The sequence below is a fragment of the Carcharodon carcharias genome, chromosome 1 (genome assembly GCF_017639515.1).
Source record: "Carcharodon carcharias isolate sCarCar2 chromosome 1, sCarCar2.pri, whole genome shotgun sequence".
In the NCBI taxonomy this organism is placed as follows: Eukaryota; Metazoa; Chordata; class Chondrichthyes; order Lamniformes; family Lamnidae; genus Carcharodon; species Carcharodon carcharias.
Window position 1 is genome coordinate 226,849,319 of NC_054467.1, and position 26,070 is coordinate 226,875,388.

A 26,070-nucleotide genomic window follows, 5' to 3' on the forward strand; every position below is an offset into this window, starting at 1 on the left:
TCTTGTTAGTTGTAAACATCCAATCATCCCTTTGAAACCTAAACAACTCTTCATTTATCTAAGATTAAAATTTCCTTCGCACCCTAAATGCTAAGACCTCATCCATGTTTACTCATTTGCATTTCAAATGCCTTTTACCCCTAACTCTTGATAATTTCAAGCTTTCAGTCTATCTGACTCTAAGTCAATTAAATTATACAGGCGGACCCATCCACATTCATACCCTTAAAAGTCCTTTTCGATAAACCACAATAATATAATGAAAAACTAGTTTCGTGATGATGCCACTCCGTTCAAGGGCAATTGGGGATGGGCAACAAATGACACCCACATCCCATGAAAGAATAAATTTTAAAAAAATCAATGCAACCTTGTTCTCTATGCCCAATAATCAAATAAAATACACTCACTGACTTTTGTTTATAGGTGGCCGGAGAGGAATGTTTTTTTATTGCAAAGTAATTCTCTAACTCTTTTTAAGTGTGTTTTGTGGGGCTTCTTGGCAGTTCACTCATTCTGTGTAATTCCTCATTTGGCAGACATTGTATTGATACATTGTAGATTCTTTGAGTGGTGAAAAATGTTACGACACTGCCCCTTATTACTGCCCCTTATTTTCTGGGTATGGGTTCAAATTCAGATCTGTCTGGATTTTTTTTGCTTGTGTGCGTATATATAGCTTCAGTTTAGCCAACAATAAACTTGTTACAAAATATAGGTGGGGGAGGAAAAGACCCTTCATGTAGTAAAGTGGATTCAAAGCAGAAAGATTTGGGATTGTGTATAATAAATTCCAATTCCATCTATAAGGGTATGAGGTAGATCTTCACAATTGCCTAATCTTTTATTGTAAGTTTTAAAAGTTTCATTCCAAGTCATTTTAAGTTCCAACGTAATACTTTGGTGTCTATTCTTTTGCAGTTCTACAGGGAGCACAGAATGCCAATCCTGTGAATCTGGGTTTTATGCCAATGAAACTGGTTCCAAATCCTGCAGAGCTTGCCTTCCAGGTAGAGTTGCTTTCCTACTGCTATGCAAAAGTTCAGTGAAGGTGGGCTAGGGGTGGGTGGGGAGGGTTGGTAATGCAGTAAATTGCTGTGTCTTGTGTTCTTTACGTTCTTTCTCCCTTCACTTATAACTCATGGAAGGTAAATGGAACAAACATAGGTTTAAACCCAACTTTGATTCACTTGCGCAGCAAAGTGGAAGTTTTAAACTAGATCATTGTGTTCACCCCTTTTCCACATGGATGTTTTGCATCATCTTTAAGCTAAAAGAAGGGAGCAGAGTTTGTGATTGAACTGTGTCACGACTCACTGGGGATAGCGCGCAGTAATATCAGTAATATCAAGCCCCACTGCTTCCCTGAGCCATGACAAATGTGAAAAGTTTGATTAAACCATCAGATTGCCTCAATGCTACCTAACTGTAGGTTATCAGAGTACAAGCACCAGGTTTATAAACTTAAAAGTAAATAAATTAAACTCTACTCCCTTCTTAAATCCCTATATATACATGCGCGCGCACACACACACCATGGGTTTTAAGGGTGGGATAAAACAGCTCAATAGCACCAATCCGGAGCACAGGACTCGATGGGTTGATTTGGATTGATGTCTTCCAAATTCCTTTCAGTTCTTGTTGATGACACGAGGTGGTCTTCCAGCATTTTCAGTATTTAGCTCACTGATAGAGACATTGAAAAGCAAGTTCTCAAACAATGGTTTTCCCCTTTTCCTTTTAACAGATGTTTCCTCAGAGAGAGAGAGTAGGAGAGAAATGGGGAAAAGAGATTTGAGATGCAGGCCATCTTTGCAGGCCAGGAGCTTTCTGCACTGCTCTTGCACAAAAACCTGGTCACCTGGTCAGGAGCTGTTATCAGACAGCTCCCTTGGTCTAGCACTGCTGTCCAGCACCATCCTGCCTTTCATGGCACACTCTGTTCCAGGGCTGCAACATTGTATATATATCTCATCCTGTCCCAGTGGACATTTCTCTCAAACTGCAGCCATTGCAATCCCAATCCACAGTCCAACAGAAAATAAAAAGATATGTTCTTTACAACAGCTCCTCCTGCAGTATTTTACTTCCTGATTGTGAAACAACTCTGAAAACAATAGAGCAACTCTTTTCTCCCCAAAGTAGTTTGTGTTATTTCTCTGTTCAGGAAAATCAGTTTGGAATTTGATCCATGTCCATTGAGCTTTTTAATTTTGAACCTTTGTTGTTCCATGGTTGTTATTTTTGTAGGCTGCTATGCAGATGACCATCCACACTGAAACAATCTATTCAGCATGTTTGGTGTAGATGTAGAGTTAGATTTTCTATTGATGCATAGAATGATACAGAAATCGAGGCCAATTGGGTCTACATAGAAGCACTTTTGAGAAGAGTGCTCCAGTTAGTTTCACTCACCTGTTCTTTCACCATTGCCATGAACATTTCTACTTTTCAAGTTTATCCAATTCCCTTTTGAAAGTTGGTATTGAATCTGCTTCCACCACCCTTTCAGGCAGTATATTCCAGATCAGAACAATGTTCTGCTTGTTTTAAAAATAATTCTCCTTATTTCTCCCACCCACCCCACCAAACCTTTTATTCGTCAGTTATCTTAAATCTGTGTCCTCTGGTTACAGGCTCTCCTGCCAGTAGAACCAGTTTCTCCTTATCTAACAGAACTTTTCATAATTTTTTTAATATTGTAAATCTTCCATGCAACTCCTCTGCTTTAAGGAGATCAATTCTCTAGTCTCTCCAGCCCATCAAGCCTGCTCTGCTAGCCAATGATATAATGACTGAACTTCCATCTGCACTTTCCTACAATATCCTTACAGCCCTTCATTCCTTTTAGTGCCATCTGTCTTCGATATACCCTGAGCACCCATCGCCCTCTCGGGTATAGAGAATTCCAAGCTTCACAACACTTCTGAATGAAGAAATATCTCCTCATCTCAGTCCTAAATAACTGATCCCTTATGCTGAGACTGTGAGCCTTCTAATCCCCTGGGGATTAAAATAAGGTTTACCATAGCTTCTATGCACTATATGTGTCTTTATAGGATCCTATTTGCTTTTTTTAACAGCCTTACTGACTGGTCCTGCCATCTTCAAAAATTTGGGTATATGTCCCGCATGGGTTTTTCTTTTCTTACAATTATACCGTTTTGTATCGCTGCTGCTTTTTTTTTTTGCCTTCTTCCCCCCAACATTGTTAAATTTCGTGTGTGTGTGTGTGTGTGTGTCTGCCCATTTCATCCATCTGTCACTGTTCTTATCCACTGTTGAACAGTGCTTAATGATTCCATTAAAATTATGAACTGGATAAGAGAATTTGAAGGAGCTATTTGCTTTGTATTTGGAAGTGACGGGCTGGGTTTCCCCCCGCCCTACCCTGCCCCACCCAGCCAATGGATTTAAAGGCAGGGGCCTCAACATCCAGCAGGTAGCCTTCCTGCCTGTCTGAAGTTTTATGGGAGGCATTGGACACATTACCCATCTGCCCTCGGACCTATTGAATCCCTCGCATGACCAATTAATGGTCCCTTTAAGGGTCTCACCCTGCCACTGCAGGCATTCTACCTGTGGCAGTGGGGGAGGGCCACACCATGCAGGAAGCCCAGCAGCTCTAGCTGTGCAAGTCTGTGGGGGAAGGGGGTCTCTTTTTTTGGGGGGGGGGGGTGCCTGTCTTGGCCAATTGGAAGCACCTAAGGTCAACTTTTCCCCCTGTCTCTTGAACCTGGCTCTAACACCCTTCACTCTCCTTGCCGAGACCCTGGACTTTACTTAGCCCCTTGACATTGGGGGACTACGTGTCATCCCAGCAGTAGCCACTGTTGCTGGGTGCTGAGACGACTGCTATTCCCAGCGTTAAATTGCTGCGGGGCAGTAGTTGAGATTGTGGATGGGCTCGCCCACCTCTCTCCCAACTTTTAGCTGGAAGGGGAAAGGAGACCGGGGACCAAGCTGGCCTGTAAATTTCAGTCGAGTGGCTCCTTGGACTTGAGGGGTGGGGGTAGTTATACAGGCCAGTGTCACCCCTGGACTGCAAGGACTTGATGCCTCTTCGTTGATGTGTCTCTAGTTTGAATATATTTGTGTGAAAATTGGCTTATTCTGAATATGTTCAGTTGGAAGCGATATGCACCAAAATTCCACTTGTTTCCCCAGGTTACTTTTCTGAGAAAAATGCAACTGTCTGTGAGTCCTGTTCCCAAGGATTATTCTGCAAGTAAGTATTGGCAGTGTGTATATCTGCAGAACCACATCTATGGAGTTGCTAATTTGTGGATTCCTGGTGTGTGCTGTGTTAGCAGATCTCTGCTCAGTACATCTACAGCCTGTGAACCACCCCCCCCACCCCCCACCAACCGACTCTGTATCAAACTCCTATTGCTCCCCCGCCAACCGACTCTGTATCAAACTCCTATTGCCCCTGTTGTCTCCTGACTCCACGTGCTGCAGCGAGGTAACTTCAAAATTCTCATCACTTTTGGATCTCTCTCTGAACTTATTGAATGTTACCATGATCTTTTCCAATCTCTTCATCCTGTAGTCCTCGAATTAGCTGCTTCTTGGCCTTCTTTCCACTCTTTGGCCATTTTTCAGCCCTCTTTTGACTCTGAAGCATTTTTTTTGTTTTATTTTCTATTTCTTTGAATCAAATGTCTCCCAAAAATCCTTCTCTCTTGATCGTGCTTTTGCCTTGCCCACTTCCCCACTCCCTTTTGCTTTGCTCGCTCTCTGTGAACCCATTTAGACACATCCACATGAGGGATGCTATAGAAATGCAAATTGGCCATCAGCGTAGACTTAAGATTCCACCTTTTTCACTAATGTGAGCTGTGCTGTCGGTCAAGTGTACCTTCGATCATTTCAATTTTATTTTTTTGGATTCTATCTTTTTACTGATTGGAAGCCTATTTTCAGGTTAGTGTGCATGTGTAAAATGTTCTCTTGCTTTCCAGCACAACTAACTGCAGCAAGTGTACACTGTGTCCCGGTGGGGAGGAAGCTCTGTCTACAGCAGCAACAGAGTGTACGCCGTGTCGACCAGGTACTTTCATGGTGATGGGGGCTGGCTGCAGCAATCGAGGACCCTTTATTGGGGGAAATTCAATATTTGGCGGGGTGGGTGGCAAAGAGGAAACAAAACCAAGTATATGCACAAAACATTAAGGAAAGGAACAGTAGATTTTCTGAAATTTTGAGTGACTGCTAGAGCATTAAGCAGTGAAGTTTTTCAGATGGTGGGAGATGTCTCCTGTTAACAGTTTCTAAGATAACCCTTGGGTCCTATCTTTTGGTTTAATTTTCTTTTTTTACCTTTTTTTTTAATTTCTTCTCTGAATGTGGATGACCCTGCCAAAGCTGTGTCTATTGGTATGTGCTTAGTTACCCTGAGAAGCTGGTGGTGAGCTTTCTACCTGAACTGGTGCAATTTTTTTATGGTATCTAAACCTGGGTTGTGCATATATACAATTTATTTCTGCTCAACCCACACGACTATCTCAAATGCGCAGTGAAATCCTATAGTGGTGAAATCTGCCCATTTTAAGATTGGTTGAATTTAAATACAGTGACAGACGAAGCGGGAGGGTAAAGCATGTGGTCAAAAGCATAATGCTATTCCTGTTAACTAGACTTGTTCTAATTGTCTCCAACTCATTTGGTCCAAGCGGGCGGCAGTGTTTTCTGGAACTGCAACGTTGATGGGATATGTAACCAAAGCTCATTGGAGCTGAGTAATCCTGTCCAATGGGGATGGAGGGGGGTGCAGGTTACTGAAGCAGGCAGTGAGCCTCATTTGTTTGTGCCCCTTCCGGCTCCCAGATTGAGAGTAGGGAGGTTATTAGTAGTGCCCCTTTCTTGTCTGCTTGCCTGTCGTTGGCTGTGCTACTCTTCTGGTTGGCACCAGGTTACTCCTCCTCAGAGCAGCAATCAGACTAATCATTGTGCTGGTCTGCATAGCTCGAGAGCTCTAGATGCCACGTGGCGTATTTACCCATTGAACAGTGGCGATATCTAACAGGTGGGTTTATGTAGGAATTTGAAATCATAACATTTGTGAGGTGTGATGATTGGGTCCCAGCCTGATGCTTTCATGGAGTTTCTTTATGTTGCAGGAATGCACAAACAACCAAAAGATCTGCTCTGTAGAATGTGTAAAACTGGGTATTACCAGATAATGATGGGACAGGAGAGTTGTAGCCTATGTCCTGAAGAACATTATTGCCCTGTGAGTAATCCTAGTTTGATGGAGTTGGAGTATTTGGACACTATCCTGATTGGGGACTTTTTTTATGTGGGGGTGGGGGGTTGTGCTCGTGGTTTGCTATGAATGAAAATAACCCACAAAAACAAAATAAAAAATTCTGAAATTGCACATGGTAATTTTCAGCAATGTGGAGTGAATGTGAGTTATTTCCATAATATGTGCTTGGTTTTTGGGGTTGGGAACAAACTGCCTCACAAAAATCTCAATCTCTTGGTCTACTGTGAGTAATACCTCATATATATTTTTGAAGGCTGGATGTCCTCCTTTGGCGTTTTGGCTGTTCTATGTTGCTTGGGTTTTGCTTTGTAAGTGTCCTCAGCAATCAGTTAAAACCATAATGGTTCCTGTGTGATTTAAGCATGAATGTCAGGAGTGGACAGGAACAATAATTGCAATATAATTTGTTACAACATCATTTAAAAAAGGGGGAAGTTTCAAAGCACTTTAATGAATTCCAAGTCCTATTTTAAAGAGCAAGGTCTTCATAATCTAATAAATATAAATAAACAACAAATTTGTCAACATCCATGAAAAACACAGGTAGAATATTTGCCAAGATTTGCAGTGTTTGTTTGTGTTTTTTTCTCATTTTGCCATATCAATTGTTTCACTATTTCCATGTTTTGAGCTTCTGGTGCTTGGCAGTTGAATTTAAACCCAATCTTAAATATGGCCAATAGGAAGTGCAAACTACCTGACCTCTGTTTTCTCAGAGTCCAGATGTAGCTCCAATCCGATGTCCAAGTGATGCATTTTGTCCAGCTGGAAGTACTGCCCCTCAGTACTGCATGGAGACATTCTTCTTCAAATCAGGAGATCACTGTGTGCTGGCACCACTGACCATATTCCTGCTTGTGGTCATGTCACTAAGTGAGTATGCAATGTATATTTCTTCTCATGATCTCTCCCTTGTGATCTGTCCCTCAGGAACAGTAATTTATTGCAGTAAGACATGGTGTCCAACTGTAACTGCTCAGTAACTCAAAGGAAGTTTCCCAATAGTCCTTGAAGCAGATGAAGGGAAAATCTCAGCTCATTCATTGCACATTATAGAGCATTCCAAAAAAGAATATCTAGAGAAGGGGATTTGGTGTTTTTACTGGGTAAAGAAGCAGAATTCCCTTGATATGTTCTTGCTTCTGGGATACATATAGCCTGGATGTTGAAATCGGTGCCGAGCTGATGGTGTTCACCACAAACTTTGAAGAAGGCTATCTGCAAAGATTTAGTGATCTCTGTGACATAAATTAACATCGGGAAAGTGAAATCTCATTCGCCATCATCTACTGGGTTCTCCAATATCGAACAAAGGATTAAGCAGGCTAAGCAGCCAACCACACACAAGAATTCTTGCAGACATAAAATCAGGAAGCCAAAAACTGATTATCCTTCACCTTGGTAATTATTTTAGAGACTGAAATGTATACATGTGATTGAAGCTGAAATATCATCATAACCTTTTCTTTAAAAGACAGCTTTTTCTTATAATAATGGAGCAATTTGACATTTCACAAAAATGAAATAGTTTTTCAGGTTGAGTGTGGTTGGTCAGATGAGTGCCATTAAATACCCAAAGACACCTCTTTCACAAGGTATAACCTTTTCAAGGGCTTTTGCAGTGAAACTAACGGAAGTTCATATCAAATGAAGTGATTTCTAAGATTTCCATTTGCAAGGACGACAGCAGCATGTCCTGTGGAGGAGTTGGGAATCATTAACAGACTTTTTCCGGATTTAACTGCATATTGGATATCAGAAGTTGCTGCTGGTTTCACAGAGCAATGACTGAGAATGCTAACGGTTTCACTGCAAAATCCAAGCCAATAATTTACATGAGCACCAGGCTTCCCTAACTGTCCTCATTACACATACCAGGTGTAAAATAACCTGTTCCCTGGTTGGCTCCAGAATGTATTGTTCTAAGAAACCATCCTGAATACACTATATTACTGAATACACTCATCCTTTAGGCTACTTTTGCCAATTTGATTTGTCCAATTTATATGAAGATTAAAATCACCCACAACTATTGCAGTATCTTTCTTACAAGCCCCCATTATTTCTTGATTTACACTCTGTCCTACAATGTAGCTACTACCAGGGGGACCTATAAACCACTCCCGCCACTGATTTATTTTATTATTGCCGCCTGAACTGACCCTACATTTGAATCCTTTGAACAAATATCATTTCTCACTACTGTATTGATCTCATGCTTTATTAACAGATCCACCCCACCTCCTTTCACTTTCTCCTTGTTCTTATATTTCAAATACCTTAGAATATTCAGGTCCCAGCTGTGGTCACGTAGCTATTATTTCATATTCATTTATTTTTGTTTGTGCTATCAATTCATCCATCTTATTAAGAATACTTTGTGCATTGAGATAAAGGACTTTTTAATTCTGTCTCGTTACCATTTTTTCCCCCTACTCTGGCACTTTTTGCTGGTGCTGTGTCCTTTCCTATCACATTCTGGTTATGACTACTCTGCACTGTTGCCTTTTACTTTTTTAACGTTCTAGATGTCTCTTCATGTGGAAACCCCCACCCCCACAACCCCACTATTTAGTTTAAAGATCTCTCTGCAGCCTAGTTATGATTTGCCAGTACACGGGTCCCAGTGTAATTCAGGTGAAGGCCGTCCCAACAGTACAGCTCCCTCCTTCCCCAGTGCTGATGCCAGCGCCCCATGAATTGAAACCCATTTCTCCCACACCAATCTTTGACACACGCATTCAACTCTGATCTTATTTACCCTGTGCCGATATGCTTGTGCCTCGGGTAGCAATCCAGAGATGATTATCTTTTTATGATTCTGCTTTTTAATTTAGTCCCTAGCTACGTGTACACCCCCAGCAGAACCTCTTTCTTAGAACTATCTATGTTGTTGGTACCCATGTGGACCATAACAATTGGATTTTCCCCCTCCCGTTCCGAGTTCCTCTCCAGTCCTGTGGAGATGTCCTTAATGTTGGCACCGGGCAAACAACATATTCTTTGGGACTCTCTCTCCCTTGGCTGCAAAGAACAATATCTAACCCCCTGATTACACTCTCTTCTCCTCCTACAATTACATTCCTTTTTATTCCTGCCACTTGAATGGCCTCCTGCGACACAATGCCATGGTCAGTTTGCTCATCCTCCCTGCAGTCCCAGCTCTCATCCCTCACAACTTGCAAGAACCTTGAGCCTATTGGACCATAAGCAAGGCTGATTCATTGCTGCCTTCTGGGTCCCCATACCTGCCTCACTCGCTGTCGCACTCTCCTGTCTCTGACCCCAGACCAAATCTAATGTACCTATCCTAAGGGATGTGATTGCCTTGAGGAACAAAGTGTCCAGGTAACTTCCCCCTCCCTGATGTGTTGAAGTTTGTCAAGGTCAGCCTCCAACTCTAACTCTGAGCTGAAATTCCTTAAACCACAGACATTGCAGGTGTGATTGCTACAGCTGCAACATATCACCTTGCCCTGCCATATTTTGTTTACTAAATTATTGAAATATCACTCTAGTTATACTTGTAGCTATACCAAGTAGTTTAAGTAGTCAAGCTATAAATTTAATATGTTTATCTCCCCAGTACAGTTTATACTATTGCCTGCATTTAGAAGGATAAAAATCTTAACTCACCAAGAAATCACCTACCTGCTCACCTAATAGAACAAAGAACAAAGAAAAGTACAGCACAGGAACAAGCCCTTTGGCCCTCCAAGCCTGCGCCGATCATATTGCCCGTCAACTAAAACATTTTGCACTTTCGGGGTCTGTATCCTTCTATTCCCATCCTATTCATGTATTTGTCAAACTGCCTCTTAAACACCACTTTCGTACCTGCTTCCATCACCTCCTGTGGCAGTGAATTCCAGACACTCACTACCCTCTGCGTAAAAAACTTGCCCCGCACATCTCCTCTATAGAGTTCTCTCCTCTCACCTTAAATCTATGTCCCCTAGTAATTGACTCTTCCACCCTGGGAAAAAGCTTCTGACTATCTACTCTGTCCATGCCACTCATAATTTTGTAAACTTCTATCAAGTCTCCCCTCAATCTCCGTCGCTCTAGTGAGAACAATCCGAGTTTCTCCAACCTCTTCTCATAGCTAATAATCTCCAGACCAGGCAGCATCCTGGTAAACCTCCTCTGCACCCTCTCCAACGCCTCCATATCCTTCTAGTAATGTGGTGACCAGAATTGCATGCAATATTCCAAGTGTGGCCTAATCAAGGTTCTATACAGCTGCAGCATGACTTCCCAGCTTTTATACTCAATACCCCTGCCAATGAAGGCAAGCATGCCATATGCCTTTCTGACTACCTTATCCACCTGCGTTGCCACTTTCAGTGACCTGTGGACCTGTACACCCAGATCCCTCTGCCCGTCGATGCACTTAAGGGTTCTGCCATTTACTGTATAATTCCTGCCTGTATTAGACCTTCCAAAATGCATTACCTCGCATTTGTCTGGATTAAACTCCATCTGCCATTTCTCCGCCCAAGTCTCCAACCGATCTATATCCCGTTGTATCCTTTGACAATCCTCTTCACTTTCTGCAACTCCTCCAACCTTAATGTCATCTGCAAACTTACTAATTAGCCCAGTTACATTTTCCTCCAAATCATCTATGTATACTACAAACAGCAAAGGTCCCAGCATTGATCCCTGCGGAACTCCACTAGTCACAGCTCTCCATTCAGAAAAGCACCCTTCCACTTCTACCCTCTGTCTTCTATGACCAAGCCAATTCTGTATCCATCTTGCCAGCTCACCTCTGATCCTGTGCAACTTTACCTTCTGTACCAGTCTGCCATGAGGGACCTTCTCAAAGGCCTTACTGAAATCCATGTATATAACATCCACTGCCATTCCATCATCTTTGTCACTTCCTCAAAACTCAATCAAGTTAGTGAGACACAACCTCCCCTTCACAAAACCATGCTGCCTCTCACTAATATGCCCATTTGCTTCCAAATGGTAGTAAATCCTGTCATGGAGAATCTTCTACAATAATTTCCCTACCACTGACATAAGGCTCTCCGGCCTGTAATTTCCTGGATTATCCCTGTTACCCTTCTTAAACAATGGAACAACATTGGCCATTCTCCAGTTCTCTGGGACCTCACCCATAGCCAGTGAGGATACAAAGATTTCTGTCAAGGCCCCTGCAATCTCCTCCCTTGCCTCCCTCAGTACTTTGGGGTAGATCCCATCTGGCCCTGGGGACTTATCCAACTTAATATTCTTGAAGACGCCTAACACCTTTTTTGATCTCAACATGATCCAGGCTATCTACACACTCTTCCCTAGACAGATCGACTGCTAAGTCCTTCTCTTTGGTGAATACTGATGAGAAGTATTTAGTATCTCTCCCATTTCTTCTGGCTCCACACACACATTCCCACCTCTGTCCCTGAGTGGCTTACCCTTTCCCTGGTTACCCTCTTGCATTTTACATATGTATAAAAGGCCTTGGGATTTTCCTTAATCCTGGTTGCCATTGACTTTTCATGACCCTTTTAGTCTCCTGACTCCTTGCTTAAGTTTCTTCCTACTTTTTTTATATTCTCCATGAGCTTCATCTGTTCCCAGCCTTCTAGCCCTTACAAATGCTTCCCTTTTCTTTTTGTCTAATCTCACAATATTCTTCGTTATCCAAGGTTTCTGAAACTTGCCATGCTTATCCTTCATCCTAGCAGGAAAATGCTGGTCCTGAATTCTTATCAACTGACGTTTGAAAGCCCCCCACATGTCAGTTGTTGATTTGCCCTCAAACATCCGCCTCCAGTCTAGATTCCTCAGTTCCTGCCTAATATTGTTATAATTAGCCTTCCCTCAGTTAAGCACCTTTACCCGAGGACTCCTGTTATCGTTATCCACCAGCACCTTGAAACTTACTGAATTATGGTCACTTTTTTTCTTGAAATGCTCTCCTACTGAAACTTCAACCACTTGGCCAGGTTCATTCCCTAATACCAGGTCCAGTATTGCCCCTTCCCTAGTTGGACTATCTACATATTGTCTCAGGAAGCCCTGCTGGAAGCACCTTACAAATTCTGCACCATCCAAACCCCTAGCACTAAGTGATTCTCAGTCAATATAGGGAAAGTTAAAATCACCCACCACAACAACCCTATTGCTTTTACATCTTTCCAAAATCTGCCTACATAACTGTTCTTCAATCTCCTGCCAGCAGTTGGGAAGCCTATAGTAAACCCCCAACATTGTGACTGAACCCTTCCTATTCTGTAGCTCTACCCATATTGCCTCGCTGCATGAGCCCAACGAGGTGTCCTCCTGTCGTACAGCTGTGATATTCCCCTTAACCAGCAGTGCAACTCCCCCACCTCTTCTACATCCCTCTCTATCCTGCCTGAAATATCTAAATCCTGGAACGTTTATCTGCCAATCCTGTCCATCCTTCAACCAAGTCTCTGTAATAGCAATAACATCATAGTCCCAAGTACTAATCCAAGCTCTAAGCTCATCTGCCTTGCCTGTTATACTTCTCGCACCAAAACAAATGGATTTCAGACCCCCAGTCCCACTGTGTTCAGTAATTTCTCCCTGCCTGCCCTTCCTCTTAGTCCTACTGGCCATATTCACTGGTTCCCAGTCCTTTATTTCACCTGCTGACCTATTGCTCTGGTTCCCACCCCCCTGCCATACTAGTTTAAACCCTCCCGAGTGACACTAGCAAACCTCACAGCCAGGATATTGGTGCCCCTCCAGTTTAGATGTAACCTGTCCTTCTTGTACAGGTTCCACCTGCCCCAGAAGAGATCCCACTGATCCAGATATTGGAAACCCTCCCTCCTACACCATCTGTTCAGCCACGTGTTCAGCTGCACTATCTTCCTATTTCTAGCCTCACTGGCACGTGGCACAGGGAGTAATCCTGAGATTACAACTCTACAGGTCCTGTTTTTTAACTTTCTGCCTAACTCCCTGAACTCTCGCTGCAGGACCTCGTCACTCTTCCTGCCCATGTCGTTAGTACCAATGTGTACCACGACCTCTGGCTAATGAAAGCCTTTTAACATTCACCAGCCTCTGGAGGCTGAAAAATTGCATAAAAAGCAGCACCTCTTTCCTCCCCCTCCACCAAATTCCCAATTTAGCACGTACCTCATCACACTCTGGCCTCGTTGCACTCTGTGGAACCTTTTATTGATGAACTTCTGGAGGTCCATATAAATACCACCCATAGACACTCCTTTATTTTCCATGTAAGGGATCTCCTCAGAGAATTTAACTAGTCAGCTAGGCATGATCAGAGACTGAGATTGTTCTCCTTAAGGGCAGAGGAGGCTAATAGGGGAGTTAAGAGATGTTCAAAGTATGAAGGGTTTTGCTAGAGTGGGTAAGAAGAATTGGGGGATAGATGGTCTTCTTGGAGGAAAATACTAAAAACCTCCCTTGGAGTTTCTCCCTTGGAGAATCAAGGGACTAAACAAGGAACTGCAAGATATTAATATTCGTTTTTTTTATAAAGTATGAGAGAAATTAATGGGGCTTCAAGTAGGTAAACCCCCTAGATCTGTTGATCCACATCCGAGTGTTGAGAGGTGGCTGTAGAGGTGATTAGAGCTTTGATCATCTTTCAAAATTCTATAGACTCTGAAACGGTTCCTGCAGATTGGAAGGTGGCAAATATAACTCCACCATTTAAAAAAGGGAAGAGAGAAAATGGGGAGCTACAACCCTGTTAGCCTGACATTAGTAGGGAAAATGCTAGAATCTATAATCAAGAATATAATAATAGGACACTTAGAAAATAATGGTAGGATTGGGCAGAGTCAACATGGGTTTATGAAAGGGAAATGATGTTTAACAAACATGGATGTAGCTAGCAGTGTAGATAAGGGGGAACTGGTGGATGTGGTACATTTAGATTTTCAGAAATTTTGATTAGGTCCTACACAAGAAGTTAGTAAACAAAATTTTTAGAGCACTTGGGATTGGGGGGAATATACTGGCATGAATTAAGAACTGATAAACACACACAAAACAATAGGAATACATGGGTCATTTTCAGGTTGGCAGGCTGTGACTAGTTGGGTCCCACAATGATCAGTGCTTGGGCCCCAGCTATTCACAATGTATGTCAATGATTTGGATGTGGGGATTAAATGTAATGTTTCCAGATGAGGCAAAACTAGTGCGAGTTATGAAGAGGATGCAAAGACGCTTCAAGGGGATTTGGAGAGGCTAAGCGAATGTGAAAAGATTTGGCAGGTGGAATACAGTGTGGAGAAATGAGGTTGTCCGCTTTGGTTGGAAAAACAGAGTATTTCTTAAATGGTGAGAGGCTGGGAAATGTTGAACATCAAAGGATGACCTTGTTCATGAGTCACTGAAAGCTAACATGCAGGTACAGCAAGCAATTAAGACAATAAATGGTATGTTGGCCTTTATTACAAGAGGATTTGAGCATAGGAGTAAAGATGTCTTACTGTAGTTATATAGGGCCTTGGTGAGACTGCACCTGGAGTATTGTGTGCAGTTTTGGTCCCCTTACCTAAGGAAAGATATACTTGCCATAGAGAGAATTCTACAAAAGGTCACCAGACTTATCCCTGGGATGGCAGGATTGTCCAATGAGGGATGATTAAATAGACTGGGCCTTTATCCTCTGGAGTTTAGAAGAATGAGAGGTGATCGCATTCAAACATACAAAATTCTTACAGGGCCCCACTGGGTAGATGCAGGAACAATGTTTCCCCTGGCTGGGGTGTCCACAACCAGGGGACACAGTCTCAGAGTAAGGGCTAGGCCATTTGGGACCGATGAGGAGGAATTTCTTCATTCGAGAGGGCGGTGAATCTTTTGGAATTCTCTTTCTAAGAGGGCTGTGGAGGCTCAGTCATTGAGTATATTCATTAAGTATATTGACTGAATGGTGGAGTGGGCTCAAAGGACTGAATGGCCTACTTTTGCTCCTATTTCTTATGTTCTTGTGTAACAGATGTTAAGATAAATGGGTTCATTATTCACCTCCCTTTCCATACCTAATGGCACTGTGGGAGTAGCTTCACCATATGGACTTCAATGGAGAACCACTTTCTTAAGGGAAAATAGGGGTGCTCAATGGATGCTGGCTTTGCTAGTGATGCCCACACTGTGTAAATTAATAAATCTACACAACGTGCTGTACCATGTAACTTAGTGTTATCAGCAAACTTGGATATACTTAAAGAAGCAAGTTGTATTTGGTGAAAACTGAGGCCCCAGTACACATCCCTGGGGAGGATCATCTGTCATTGTCCCAGTGCCATTGAGAGCTCAGTTTGTGGTTCAATGAGTCATTGCACGACAGATTGGCAATATTGAGCTGAACAGACTTGAAGGTTCCTGATTTCATCGGTCCTGGATCTGTGTCATGTGGCAAGAAGGATTCTGCCATTGGATTCTGGGTCCTGGATTCAAGAGTGTGTTCTTGGCGGTTATCAGTGGGCCCTGCTTGGGGCGAGATGCTGGCAGTCTGCCTTGGCCATATAGTAGTTGGAGTCAGCAGTACAAGATGTTAGAATTGGAAAAGTGGGGAGGTTTGTTTTTAAAATGAATATTTCCAGCCAAAGTTGGAATAATTTTGTTCGGATCACCTTTTTTGTACGTATCTTTCTCAGCTCAAAATGTTTTTTAAACACCTTGAAGGATTATCAAGTAACAAGCCTCTTTCTTTGGAAGTGGGGATGGGGTGGGGGTGGAATCCATCAAGTTAAAAGTCAGCTGTAAGTGGATATATTGTACTTGGTGTTAGTTACAATAATTGACTAGGCTATTTGGTGTAAGAGGCAAGTATTTTTTCTTCACTGCTCACTTTTGCTTTTCTAGTTTTTTTTTATATTATAAAGAAATTACAAAGAAAAATGACCAAGTAAAACTGTTGTGCACTTGCCTGTTACTAATTGTGTTCTTGCATGCTTCCGCCTCTGATCAATTTTCACCTTCCTTTTCAGTTATTTTGCTGATAATCTCTGTAATAATTGTTCGTCACAAAAAGAAAGTCAGACCAATAGACTCCGTGCGATCCCCATTACTGAGTAAAGAGCAGTTCCCTGGGCAGGAGCCTCACCCATCTTACGGAATCTCCTGGGATAGAGAACCGGTGTATGCAGGATGGTAACTGTGGCCCCACGATTCTTTCAGCACCAGGGCTAGGCTCACGATTGGTACACGATGCACAATTTCTTTCTAAAAAAAAAAATGAAGAAATGATGCTCATCCAAATGTGTATCTTCTGAACTGGGAGTTGGAGTCTTGTGGAACCACACAATCCTCTGATTCATTACAAATCTTTGATGCATTCTGGATCACGAGCAATTTCTTAAATGGTGTCTTTTGTTGCCCATTGTCACCTGTCTCGTTTCCTTTAGAAGAGAGGGACAATTGAGTCGTTTGTCTGACATGGTCTATAATGTTCACTGGTGATGAGGTACTTTCAATGTGATCAGTCGACCGGACTGGTTTGTTGCATCCTTCTTTGTGACGATGCCATCTAGAAGACCAGATGAAACCCGGTGGCGTTCCATGGAGTTGAACAGCTGTTACCAGTTGTCTTGCAAATAGAATTTCTGGCTGGAGGTTAATGGCTCATCCTTGTGCCACCAGGGCATCTCAAAGTCACCTCATCAACTTTTTGTTTGCTGAAGAAATTGCACCCAGAACTGTACATAATTCACTTGTTTTGAGAGCCTAGAAAGTTATGAGACACAAAATTTAAGATGAACAGGGTTAACAATTGCATTTTGCACTAATGTCTTTTATCTTAACAAAAAAACATTGGGGTTTTTTTTTTGGTACTAGAATTTTTCTGTTTTGAGTAAAAATTTACTGACAAACTACTGGATGCACCTTAACTACATTTTTCCAGGCAGTATCTATTCAAAAATACTTTGTTTTTATTTTGGAAGTTATGATGGGGTGCTACTTATCTAACTTTGTCTGGTACAGTGTTCTTCCAGGAAGTAACTGAATGAAGCATAGAACTGTGCTCCCATGTTATTAATGGATCGTTGGTACAAAGTGAACATGTGCAGATTTCACTAAATTTTCTTTTTGGAACCATCACTGTCCAAATTGTAACTTTTTTTCCCCCCCTGGTAAGCTGGATTTTAAATTTGCTCTTCTGAACCTTTTTATATAAAATGTTGTTTATGGAATGTTTAAATGTAAATTAGTTTGCAGTAAAACTCTGGCCGATTGTATATTTAAAGCGTGCTGTAAAGCGATATAATAGCCTGTATAGATGAGTGGGGAAAGGATTGTCTTCCTTGCCCCATGTCCATTTTTCCTTTTGGAAGTTGAAAGTTTTTCAAATGTGGAAGTGCCAAGTCAACTGCAAATGTGCTGTTCGCTCTTCATTGTTGGCTGCAATTAGATCTGTGAAGGACCCAGTTTACCTTCGTAGATTCCCACTTATTTATTTTGTGGATTTTTCAGGTTGAAGTGTAAACTGGAGTGAGTTGGTCAGTGGGGCTGGGTGTCTGATAGTGTCGCTCTCAAAAAGTGGGAAGTTATTACAGATGCACTATCAGAACTGCACGCTTCAATAAATCAAATTTTGTTTTCTATAGTAACTTGCAGGCATTGAATGGATTTCGCTGGCTAAAATTAATTGAGCAAAATTTCTTCCCCGTTTTTAAAAAAAAAATCTTCTCTCTTCCCTCTCCTCACCTTCCAAACCCTGCTGCACCCAAACACCCACACCAGTCTCTTCAAACCTCACATCATTAAGCAATTTCTTATTCCTGTTTTTTGTCCATGTAAGTCACTGAACTCATGTGACTCACTGTACTATTGATCTGAGATCTTACAAAATTATATTTTTATATAGTTGGGAATCCATACATTTTGGGAGGCAAAATATGGCTTTGATATCACTTAACCTGAAAAACTGAAATGGATACTATATTAATATCAGTACAGGTAATTGTGTTTTTGGGATGTTTGCATGTTTAACTGAATTCACAGCTGAATTTTTGATACCTCCAGTGACATCAGTGCTGACTGTTTAAGTAGATTTTTTTAAAAATTGGGATTGAGAAGAGGAAGTGATGGTTCTCTAACTCTGATTTTTAAATTTGGTGCAGACTCTAATGTTGACTCTTTCCACTAAGGTGTGCCTTGAATCCTGTAGTGAAATGCTTAATATTTTGAATTGTAATTTTTTAAGAAAAATAAATGCTGTGTATGTGAAATGACCAAACTGAAAGGACTCAGACTTCTTTCTTTCACAGGACTGTTCAGAGATGTTTTGGTGTTTGGTTTTGTGGTGTATGGTTTGTGTTGGCATGATTGGTTTGAGAAGTAAGCAGGCCCCTCAATGGAGTATGGCTAATAGACATTATGGGCTGAATTTTACTTTGGGACCCCAATGTTGGTTCCAAATTGGGGCCTTGAGCTCACACTTGCCAGCACTGAGACTAGCTTAGCAATCCAACAGAGGGCGCTGGTGAGAAGTGACTGAAGCGTTCTGGAAGAAGTCGCCGCAGACACCGCTACTCAGGAGGGAATTGAGGAGGACCCACTGTCAAAGAATGGAATAGCCCCAAACATTACATTGCTGTTGTGTTTCCATCCCTCCCTCCCTCCTCAAACCTAAAAAAAGAGAGAGGAAGAGGCAGTGCCTTCAGGAGTGCACCAGACCTGCGAGAGACACTCTTCTGAAAGTGGATTTTAAAGAAAAAGCAGCTGAATGGTGAGTAAATCCTGGGAGCAGATTTGGAGGGAGGAGCAACGGAGCGGTGAGTATAAATCTAGCTTACTTCGGGGATTCACGGCTTTGTCTCCAGGGAGCAGACTCGGAGGGAGGAGCACCGGAGTGGTGACCTCAGGATACAGAGTAACTGAAGCCAAAACTGAAAAAAGTGACATCACAGGAAAGCTGTATCCTGATTGGTTGGTAGGAAATCTGCACCAAATTTGAAAAAAACACTGCAGAACTAATTAATAAATTAATTAGCTAAATTGAGATGGCTGGGCAGATGATGTTCTGTAGCTGTATGATGTGGGAGCTGGCAAATCCCATTGTGAGCCACAGTGACCACATCTGCAGCAAGTGTTGGTTCCTGGAGGAACTTCGGCTCAGAATTGATGAGCTGGAGTCTGAGCTCCGGATGCTGCGGCACATCCGGGAGGGGGAGAGTTACCTGGACGCTTTGTTTCAGGAGGCGGTCACACCCGGTAGATTAAGTACCTCAAATTCGGTCAGTGGTCAGGGTTAGCAGGGTGTGACTGCAAGTGAGGCAGGTAGAGGGATCCTGTGTTCAGGAACAGAGGAGCCTCAGCTCTTGACCTTGTCCAACAGGTACGAGGTACTTGCTCCCTGTGTGGATGAGGAAGAGGGCTGTAGGGAGGATAAGCCAGCTGACCACAGCACCATGGTACAGGAGACCATTCAAGAGGGGGCAGCAAAAAGACAAGTGGTAGTTGTAGGGGATTCTATAGGGGAATTAATAGCATCCTTTGTAAACAGGATCAAGTGTCCCACATGGTATGTTGCCTGCCTGGTGCCAGGGTGAGGGACATCTCCGACTGGCTTGAAAGGATATTGGAGATGGAGGGGGAGGATCCAGTTGTTGTGGTCCACGTCAGGACAAATAACATAGGTAAGACTAGGAAGGAGGATCTGTTTGGGGATTATCAGGAACTAGGAACTAAATTAAAGAACAAGTCCTCAAGGGTTATAATCTCTGGATTACTACCTGAGCCATGTGTAAATTGGCATAGGGACGTGCGAACAAGGGAAGTAAACACGTGGCTAAAGGAGTGGTGCGGGAAAGAGGGTTCCATTTCATGGGGCACTGGCATCAGTATTGGAACAGGAGGGATCTGTACCATTGGGACGGTCTCTACATGAACCGATCTGGGACTAGCGAAAAGGGTAAATAGGGTGGTCAACAGGACTTTAAACTAGAAAGTTGGGGGGGGGGGAAGGAAAGGGTAAAACTCCAAGAAGTATGACTAATGGGAAATAAAGCAGCAGGTTAGCATGTTTGGGAGGGGGGAGGGTGGATTCAACTTCATGGAAAATTATGAAAAAACTGATAAGAAAGGAGAGCCCAGGAGAGGCTATTAAAGTCTCCAGAACACACAATAGGACAGAGTGTTTGGAAAGGGCTAGGAATCTAACTTCAAGCACATCAGACAAAGAGACGACAATGAGAAAGGGGAAGGGAAAAAGGGATGGGAAATCCAGGACTGAAGGTGTTGTATCTGAATGCACGCAGTATACGAAATAAGGTAAATGAGGTTGTGGCGCAGATTGAAATTGGCAGGTGTGATGTGGTGGGCATCACGGAAACATGGCTGCAAGGGGATCAGGACTGGAAGCTAAATATCCAAGATATACATCCTATCGAAAAGATAGGCAGGTTGGCAGAGGGGTGGCGTTGCTTTGTAAGTAAGAAATTAAATTAAATCGATAGCAAGAAATGATGTAGGGTCAGATGATGTAGAACCTGTGTGGGTAGAGTTGAGGAACGGCAAAGGTAAAAAAACCATAATGGGAGTTATGTACAGGCCTCTGAACAGTAGTCAGGATGTGGGGCACAAGATACACCAGGAGATAGAAAAGGCGTGTAAGAAAGGCAAGCTTACCATGATCATGAGGGATTTTCAATATGCAGGTAGACTGGGAAAATCAGGTTGGTAGTGGATCCCAAGAAAAGGAATTTGTGGAATGTCTATGAGATGGCTTTTTGGAGCAGCTTGTGGTGGAGCCCACTAGGGAACAGGCAATTCTAGATTTACTGATGTGTAATGAGGCAGGTTTGATAAGGGAGCTTAAGGTGAAGGAACCCTTAGGAGGAAGTGACCATAATATGATAGAATTTACCTTGCAATTTGAGAGGAAAAAGCTGGAATCAGATGTAACGGTATTAAAGTTGAATAAAGGCAACTACAGAGGCATGAGGGAGGAGCTGGCCAGAATTGACTGGGAGATGAGCCTAGCAGGAAAGACAGTGGAACAGCAATGGTAGGAGTTTCGGGGAGTAATTTGGGAGAGATAGCAAAAATTCATCCCTAGGAAGAAGCAGCATACTAAAGGGAGCACGAGGCAACCGTGGCTGACAAGGGAAGTCAGGTACAGCATAAAAGCTAAAGAGAAAGCATACAATGTGGCAAAGAGCAGTGGGAAACCAGGGGATTGGGAAGCCTACAAAGACCAACAGAGGACAACTAAAAAAGAAATAAGGAGGGAGAAGATTAAATATGAGGGTAAACTAGCCAGTAATATAAAAGAAGATTTCAGGAGTTTTTTTTAGATATATAAAGGGTAAGAGAGAAGCAAAAATGGACATTGGGCTGTTGGAAAATGATGCTGGAGAAGTAGTAGTGGGGAACAAAGAAATGGCGGAGGAACTGAATCGGTACTTTGCGTCAGTCTTCACAGTGGAAGACACGAATGACATCCCCAAAGTTCAAGAGAGTCGGGGGGCAGAGGTGAATATGGTGGCCATTACCAAGGAGAAGGTGCTAGGAAAACTGAAAGGTCTGAAGGTGGATAAATCACCTGGACCAGATGGATTACACCCCAGAGTTCTGAAGGAGATAGCTGAAGAGGTAGTGGAGGCGTTAGTGGTGATCTTTCAGGAATCACTGGAGTCAGGGAGGGTCCCAGAGGACTGGAAAATCGCTAATGTGACCCCCCTGTTTAAGAAGGGAGTAAGGCAAAAGACGGGAAATTACAGGCCGATTAGCCTGACCTCGGTCGTTGGTAAGATTTTAGAGTCCATTATTAAGGATGAGATTTCAGAATACTTGGAAGTGTATGGTAAAATAGGGCAAAGTCAGCATGGTTTCATGAAGGGGAGGTCATGCCTGACAAATCTGTTAGAGTTCTTTGAGAAACTAACAAGTAGATAAGACAAAGGAGAGCCAATGGATGTTATCTACTTGGACTTCGAGAAGGCCTTTGACAAGGTGCCGCACAGGAAGCTGCTCAGTAAGATAAGAGCCCATGGTGTTAGAGGCAAGGTACTAGCATGGATAGAAGATTGGCTGTCTGGCAGGAGGCAGAGAGTGGGGATAAGGGGGTCCTTCTCAGGATGGCGGCCGGTGACAAGTGGAGTTCTGCAGGGGTCAGTGTTGGGACCACAACTTTTCACTTTATACATTAATGATCTAGATGAAGGAACTGAGGGCATTCTGGCTAAGTTTGCAGATGATACAAAGATAGGTGGAGGGACAGGTAGTATTGAGGAGGCGGGGAGGCTGCAGAAGGATTTGGACAGGTTAGGAGAATGGGAAAAGAAGTGGCAGATGGAATACAACGTGGGGAAGTGTGGGGTCATGCACTTTGGTAGGAAGAATAGAGGCATAGACTATTTTCTAAATGGGGAGAGAATTCGGAAATCTGGAGTGCAAAGGGACTTGGGAGTTCTAGTCCAGGATTCACTTAAGGTTAACTTGCAGGTTGAGTCGGTAGTTAGGAAGGCAAATGCAAAGTTGGCATTTAATTCAAGAGGACTAGAATATAAAAGCAGGAATGTGCTGCTGAAGCTTTATAACGTTCTGGTCAGACCACATTTAGAATATTGTGAGCAATTTTGGGCCCCGTATCTCAGGAAGGATGTGCTGGCCCTGGAGAGGGTCCAGAGGAGGTTCATGAGAACGATCCCAGGAATGAAAGGCTTAACATATGAGGGACGTTTGAGGACTCTGGGTCAATACTCGATGGAGTTTAGAAGGATGAGGGGGGATCTGATTGAAACTTACAGAATACTGAAAGGCCTGGATAGGGTGGATGTGGGGAAGATATTTCCATGAGTAGGAGAGACTAGGACCCGAGGGCACAGCCTCAGAGTAAAGGGAAGACCTTTTAGAACAGAGATGAGGAGAAACTTCTTCAGCCAGAGAGTGGTGAATCTATGGAATTCATTGCCACAGAAGGCTGTGGAGGCCAGGTCATTGGGTGTATTTAGGACCGAGATAGGTTCTTTGGTAAGGGGATCAAAGGTTCTGGGGAGAAGGCAGGAGAATAGGGTTGAGAAACTTATCAGTCATGATTGAATGGTGGAGCAAACTCCATGGGCGGAATGGCTTAATTTCTGCTCCTATGTCTTATGGTCTTTCTGGGAGTGTCCTTTTAATAGTTTGCCTACATGCTCACCTCACTGGCCTTGCAGGCTTAGTGGCTCTCAAGCCTTGGCACCCCCAACAGGTCAGGCAGGCGCTGTTGAAGCAGGTTAGGGACAGTGAAGATGCTGGAGGCACAGATCTAAGATAAAAGTTATGAGGGGCAAAACCTTGCCCCCTTTTGAGAGGGTGGGGGAAATGCCTCCAGGTGAATAATTTGGGCTGCAAGAGTGGCCACTCTTGCCTGACTCCCTCTTTGGAGGATGAAGCCTTTGGCTCCAATGCCCTCTCCACCCCCAAACTTGCCTCGTGGTTGCCTTACTGGAAGCGGCAGCCTCTGCATGTGGCTGAAGTCACTCAAAAGGTAACAAAATGCTTTCAAAATCACCCTTAATTGGGGCCTTAAACATCTTAGCCGGCTGCTAGCTTCTGTGGAGCACACAGCCAATCCTACTCGCACTGGGAAAGATCCCTGGGAATGTTTCAGAGAGCCATCCCAACCTGGCTCCCCCTATTTTCCTACTGTTAGGGGGAGTACGGTAAGAATTTGTTGAGAAGGAATTACTTAGAATCTCCAGGGAGACCGTGCCATCAAGTACATTAACAGCTAAGGGTTACCAGATGAACTTTGCACACCCTTAGGGCCTGCAATCACCAGAAAGACCCTGGGAACCAGTCTGGAGATGGAGGATGAAAACAATATAGATTAAGTGTGCTCTTCAACAGATAAGGAAAGGACAGATGGTCCCAGCTCAGATAGGGGGAGAAGCTCTGCCTGGGTGAAGGGGGATGTATGTACTGAACAATGTTCTTGTACATGATCAGTGATGTATAAATAAGCTGTTAACTTGTAATTTGGTAGAGTGCTACCTCAAGCTGCTTTGAGGTGGTTCTCTCCTTGCAATTGCTCGAATAAACGATCGTAATCTGTACCTGAGTCTCCTGTGGTTCGTTTGTCAAAGATACCAAACACTACCTTACCTGCCTCAAAGCCCACCACCATAAACTGGGAAAATTCAGCCCTGTGATTTTGATCCCTGTTTCAGCTTCCCTTGCCTAATTTCCTCCTCTTTAATTACCCTCCTGTTCTCCCAAAACACCACTCCATATTTACAATTTCATCTGCAGTTTTAAAATTCTAAGCTAGTTAAGATACCTAATTACAAGGAACTGCCTGCGAATGACAGGCAATTGTTCATCAACAGAGGGGTTAACTGAATAAGTGTTAATTACTTTAGCAGGAAGCTGTTGTGGCTTGTGTGTGAGACATAAGCTCTTTTATAAGTAGATAGAGGTTGCTTTCCCACTCTGTGCAGTAGCACTGACTGCTTCGTGAATTGAGTGCAAACTTGGGAATTTGGTGCAAGTGGGAATTTGGCATGGAGGGAGGAAGAAGAGCTGCTGCTTTTTATTTTTGAGGGTTCTTTTGTTTCCAGTCCAGGAGACTGCAATTTGTTATTAACTTCACTAACCAGTTACTAATTTAGTAAAGTAATCAAATAAATAAGGTTAGACAGGCATGACAAGGCAGGTGGTGTGTCAAGGATGCAACATTTGGGAGTTTGTGGAATGCATTGCAGAGCTGGATGACTATCTGTGACAAGTGCCTGCAATTTTGGAACTTGGGGTCAAAGTTGTCAGTTCTTCAGCATTGCAGGCCATCAGGGAGATAAATAGTTTTTGCAATGAGGCAGGGTTAATTAGTAATCACAATATAAAAGGTCTGCTGAGAAAAGTCATTATAAAACTGAATTCCATATTAAGCATGAAATTGACATATCCGATCCCAAGCAAGAACTTTAAAACAAAACCAATGATATAGGTATGAGGGGAGAGCCTGCTAACGGAAATAGAATGTATGGTGGTAAATAAGCAGAGAGAAACATTTAAAGAAACAATTCAACAAAAGTAAGAACTTGCTACCCGGGCTGAGATGAGAGGAGGTAACTGGTATACTAGAAGAGCTTTCAAGTTGAGAGGAAGGTGGTGTTGGAAAGGCTATCTTTACTTAAAAAACATAAAGTACCAGGACTGGATGAGATGCTTTCAAGGTACTGAGGGAAGTGAGAGTGGAAATTGCAGAGGCACTAGTGATAATCATCCAGTCTTCCTTGGACACAGGAGGTGCTAGAAGACTGGAGAACTACAAATGTTAAAACCTTGTTCAAAAAGGGATCCAAGGGTAAAGCTGGCAAACTACAGTTTGACCTCAGTGGCAGGGAAACTTCTGGAAACTACAGTATGGGATAAAATCAATAATCACTTAGACAAGTGCAGGATAATTAATGAAAATGAGCGTAGATTCATCAAGGGAAAATCATGCTTAACTAACTTGCTGTAGCTTTTTTTGAGGAGCTAATAGAAAAGGTTGATAAAGGAAATGCTGTTGATGTGATATATATGGTTTTTCAAAAGGCATTTGATTCAGTGCCACACAACAGACTTGTGAGCAAAATTCTAGGTCTTGGAACAAAATGGAAAGTAGGTACTTGGATAAGAAATTGGCTGAGTGACAGGAAACAGAGAGTAGTGATAGATAGCTGTTTCTCAGATTGGAGGAAGGTTTGTAGTGGAGTTCCTCGGCGGTCAGTGATGGAACCCTTGCTCTTCCTGATATACATTAATGATCCAGACTGTGGTGTGCAGGGCATGATTTCAAAATTTGAAGATGATATGAAGATTGGAAATGTTAACTGATGGGGATAATCTTGAAC

The 26,070-nt window shown here is 42.9% G+C and overlaps 1 protein-coding gene across 2 annotated transcripts in view; it reads left to right on the plus strand.

Annotated features, from left to right (window-relative positions):
* LOC121283113 (proprotein convertase subtilisin/kexin type 6-like) overlaps nt 1-18,482 on the plus strand; it is a 50,796-nt gene extending 32,314 nt beyond the window's left edge. For both annotated transcript variants that reach the window (XM_041197235.1, XM_041197244.1), the window contains 6 exons: nt 922-1,010; nt 4,168-4,228; nt 4,965-5,053; nt 6,123-6,235; nt 6,988-7,144; nt 16,234-18,482. In XM_041197235.1, the coding sequence (XP_041053169.1) occupies nt 922-1,010; nt 4,168-4,228; nt 4,965-5,053; nt 6,123-6,235; nt 6,988-7,144; nt 16,234-16,400 (676 nt within the window). In that variant the 3' untranslated portion in view covers nt 16,401-18,482. The remainder of the gene's footprint in view (nt 1-921; nt 1,011-4,167; nt 4,229-4,964; nt 5,054-6,122; nt 6,236-6,987; nt 7,145-16,233) is intronic.
* Nucleotides 18,483-26,070: the final 7,588 nt, after the last annotated feature.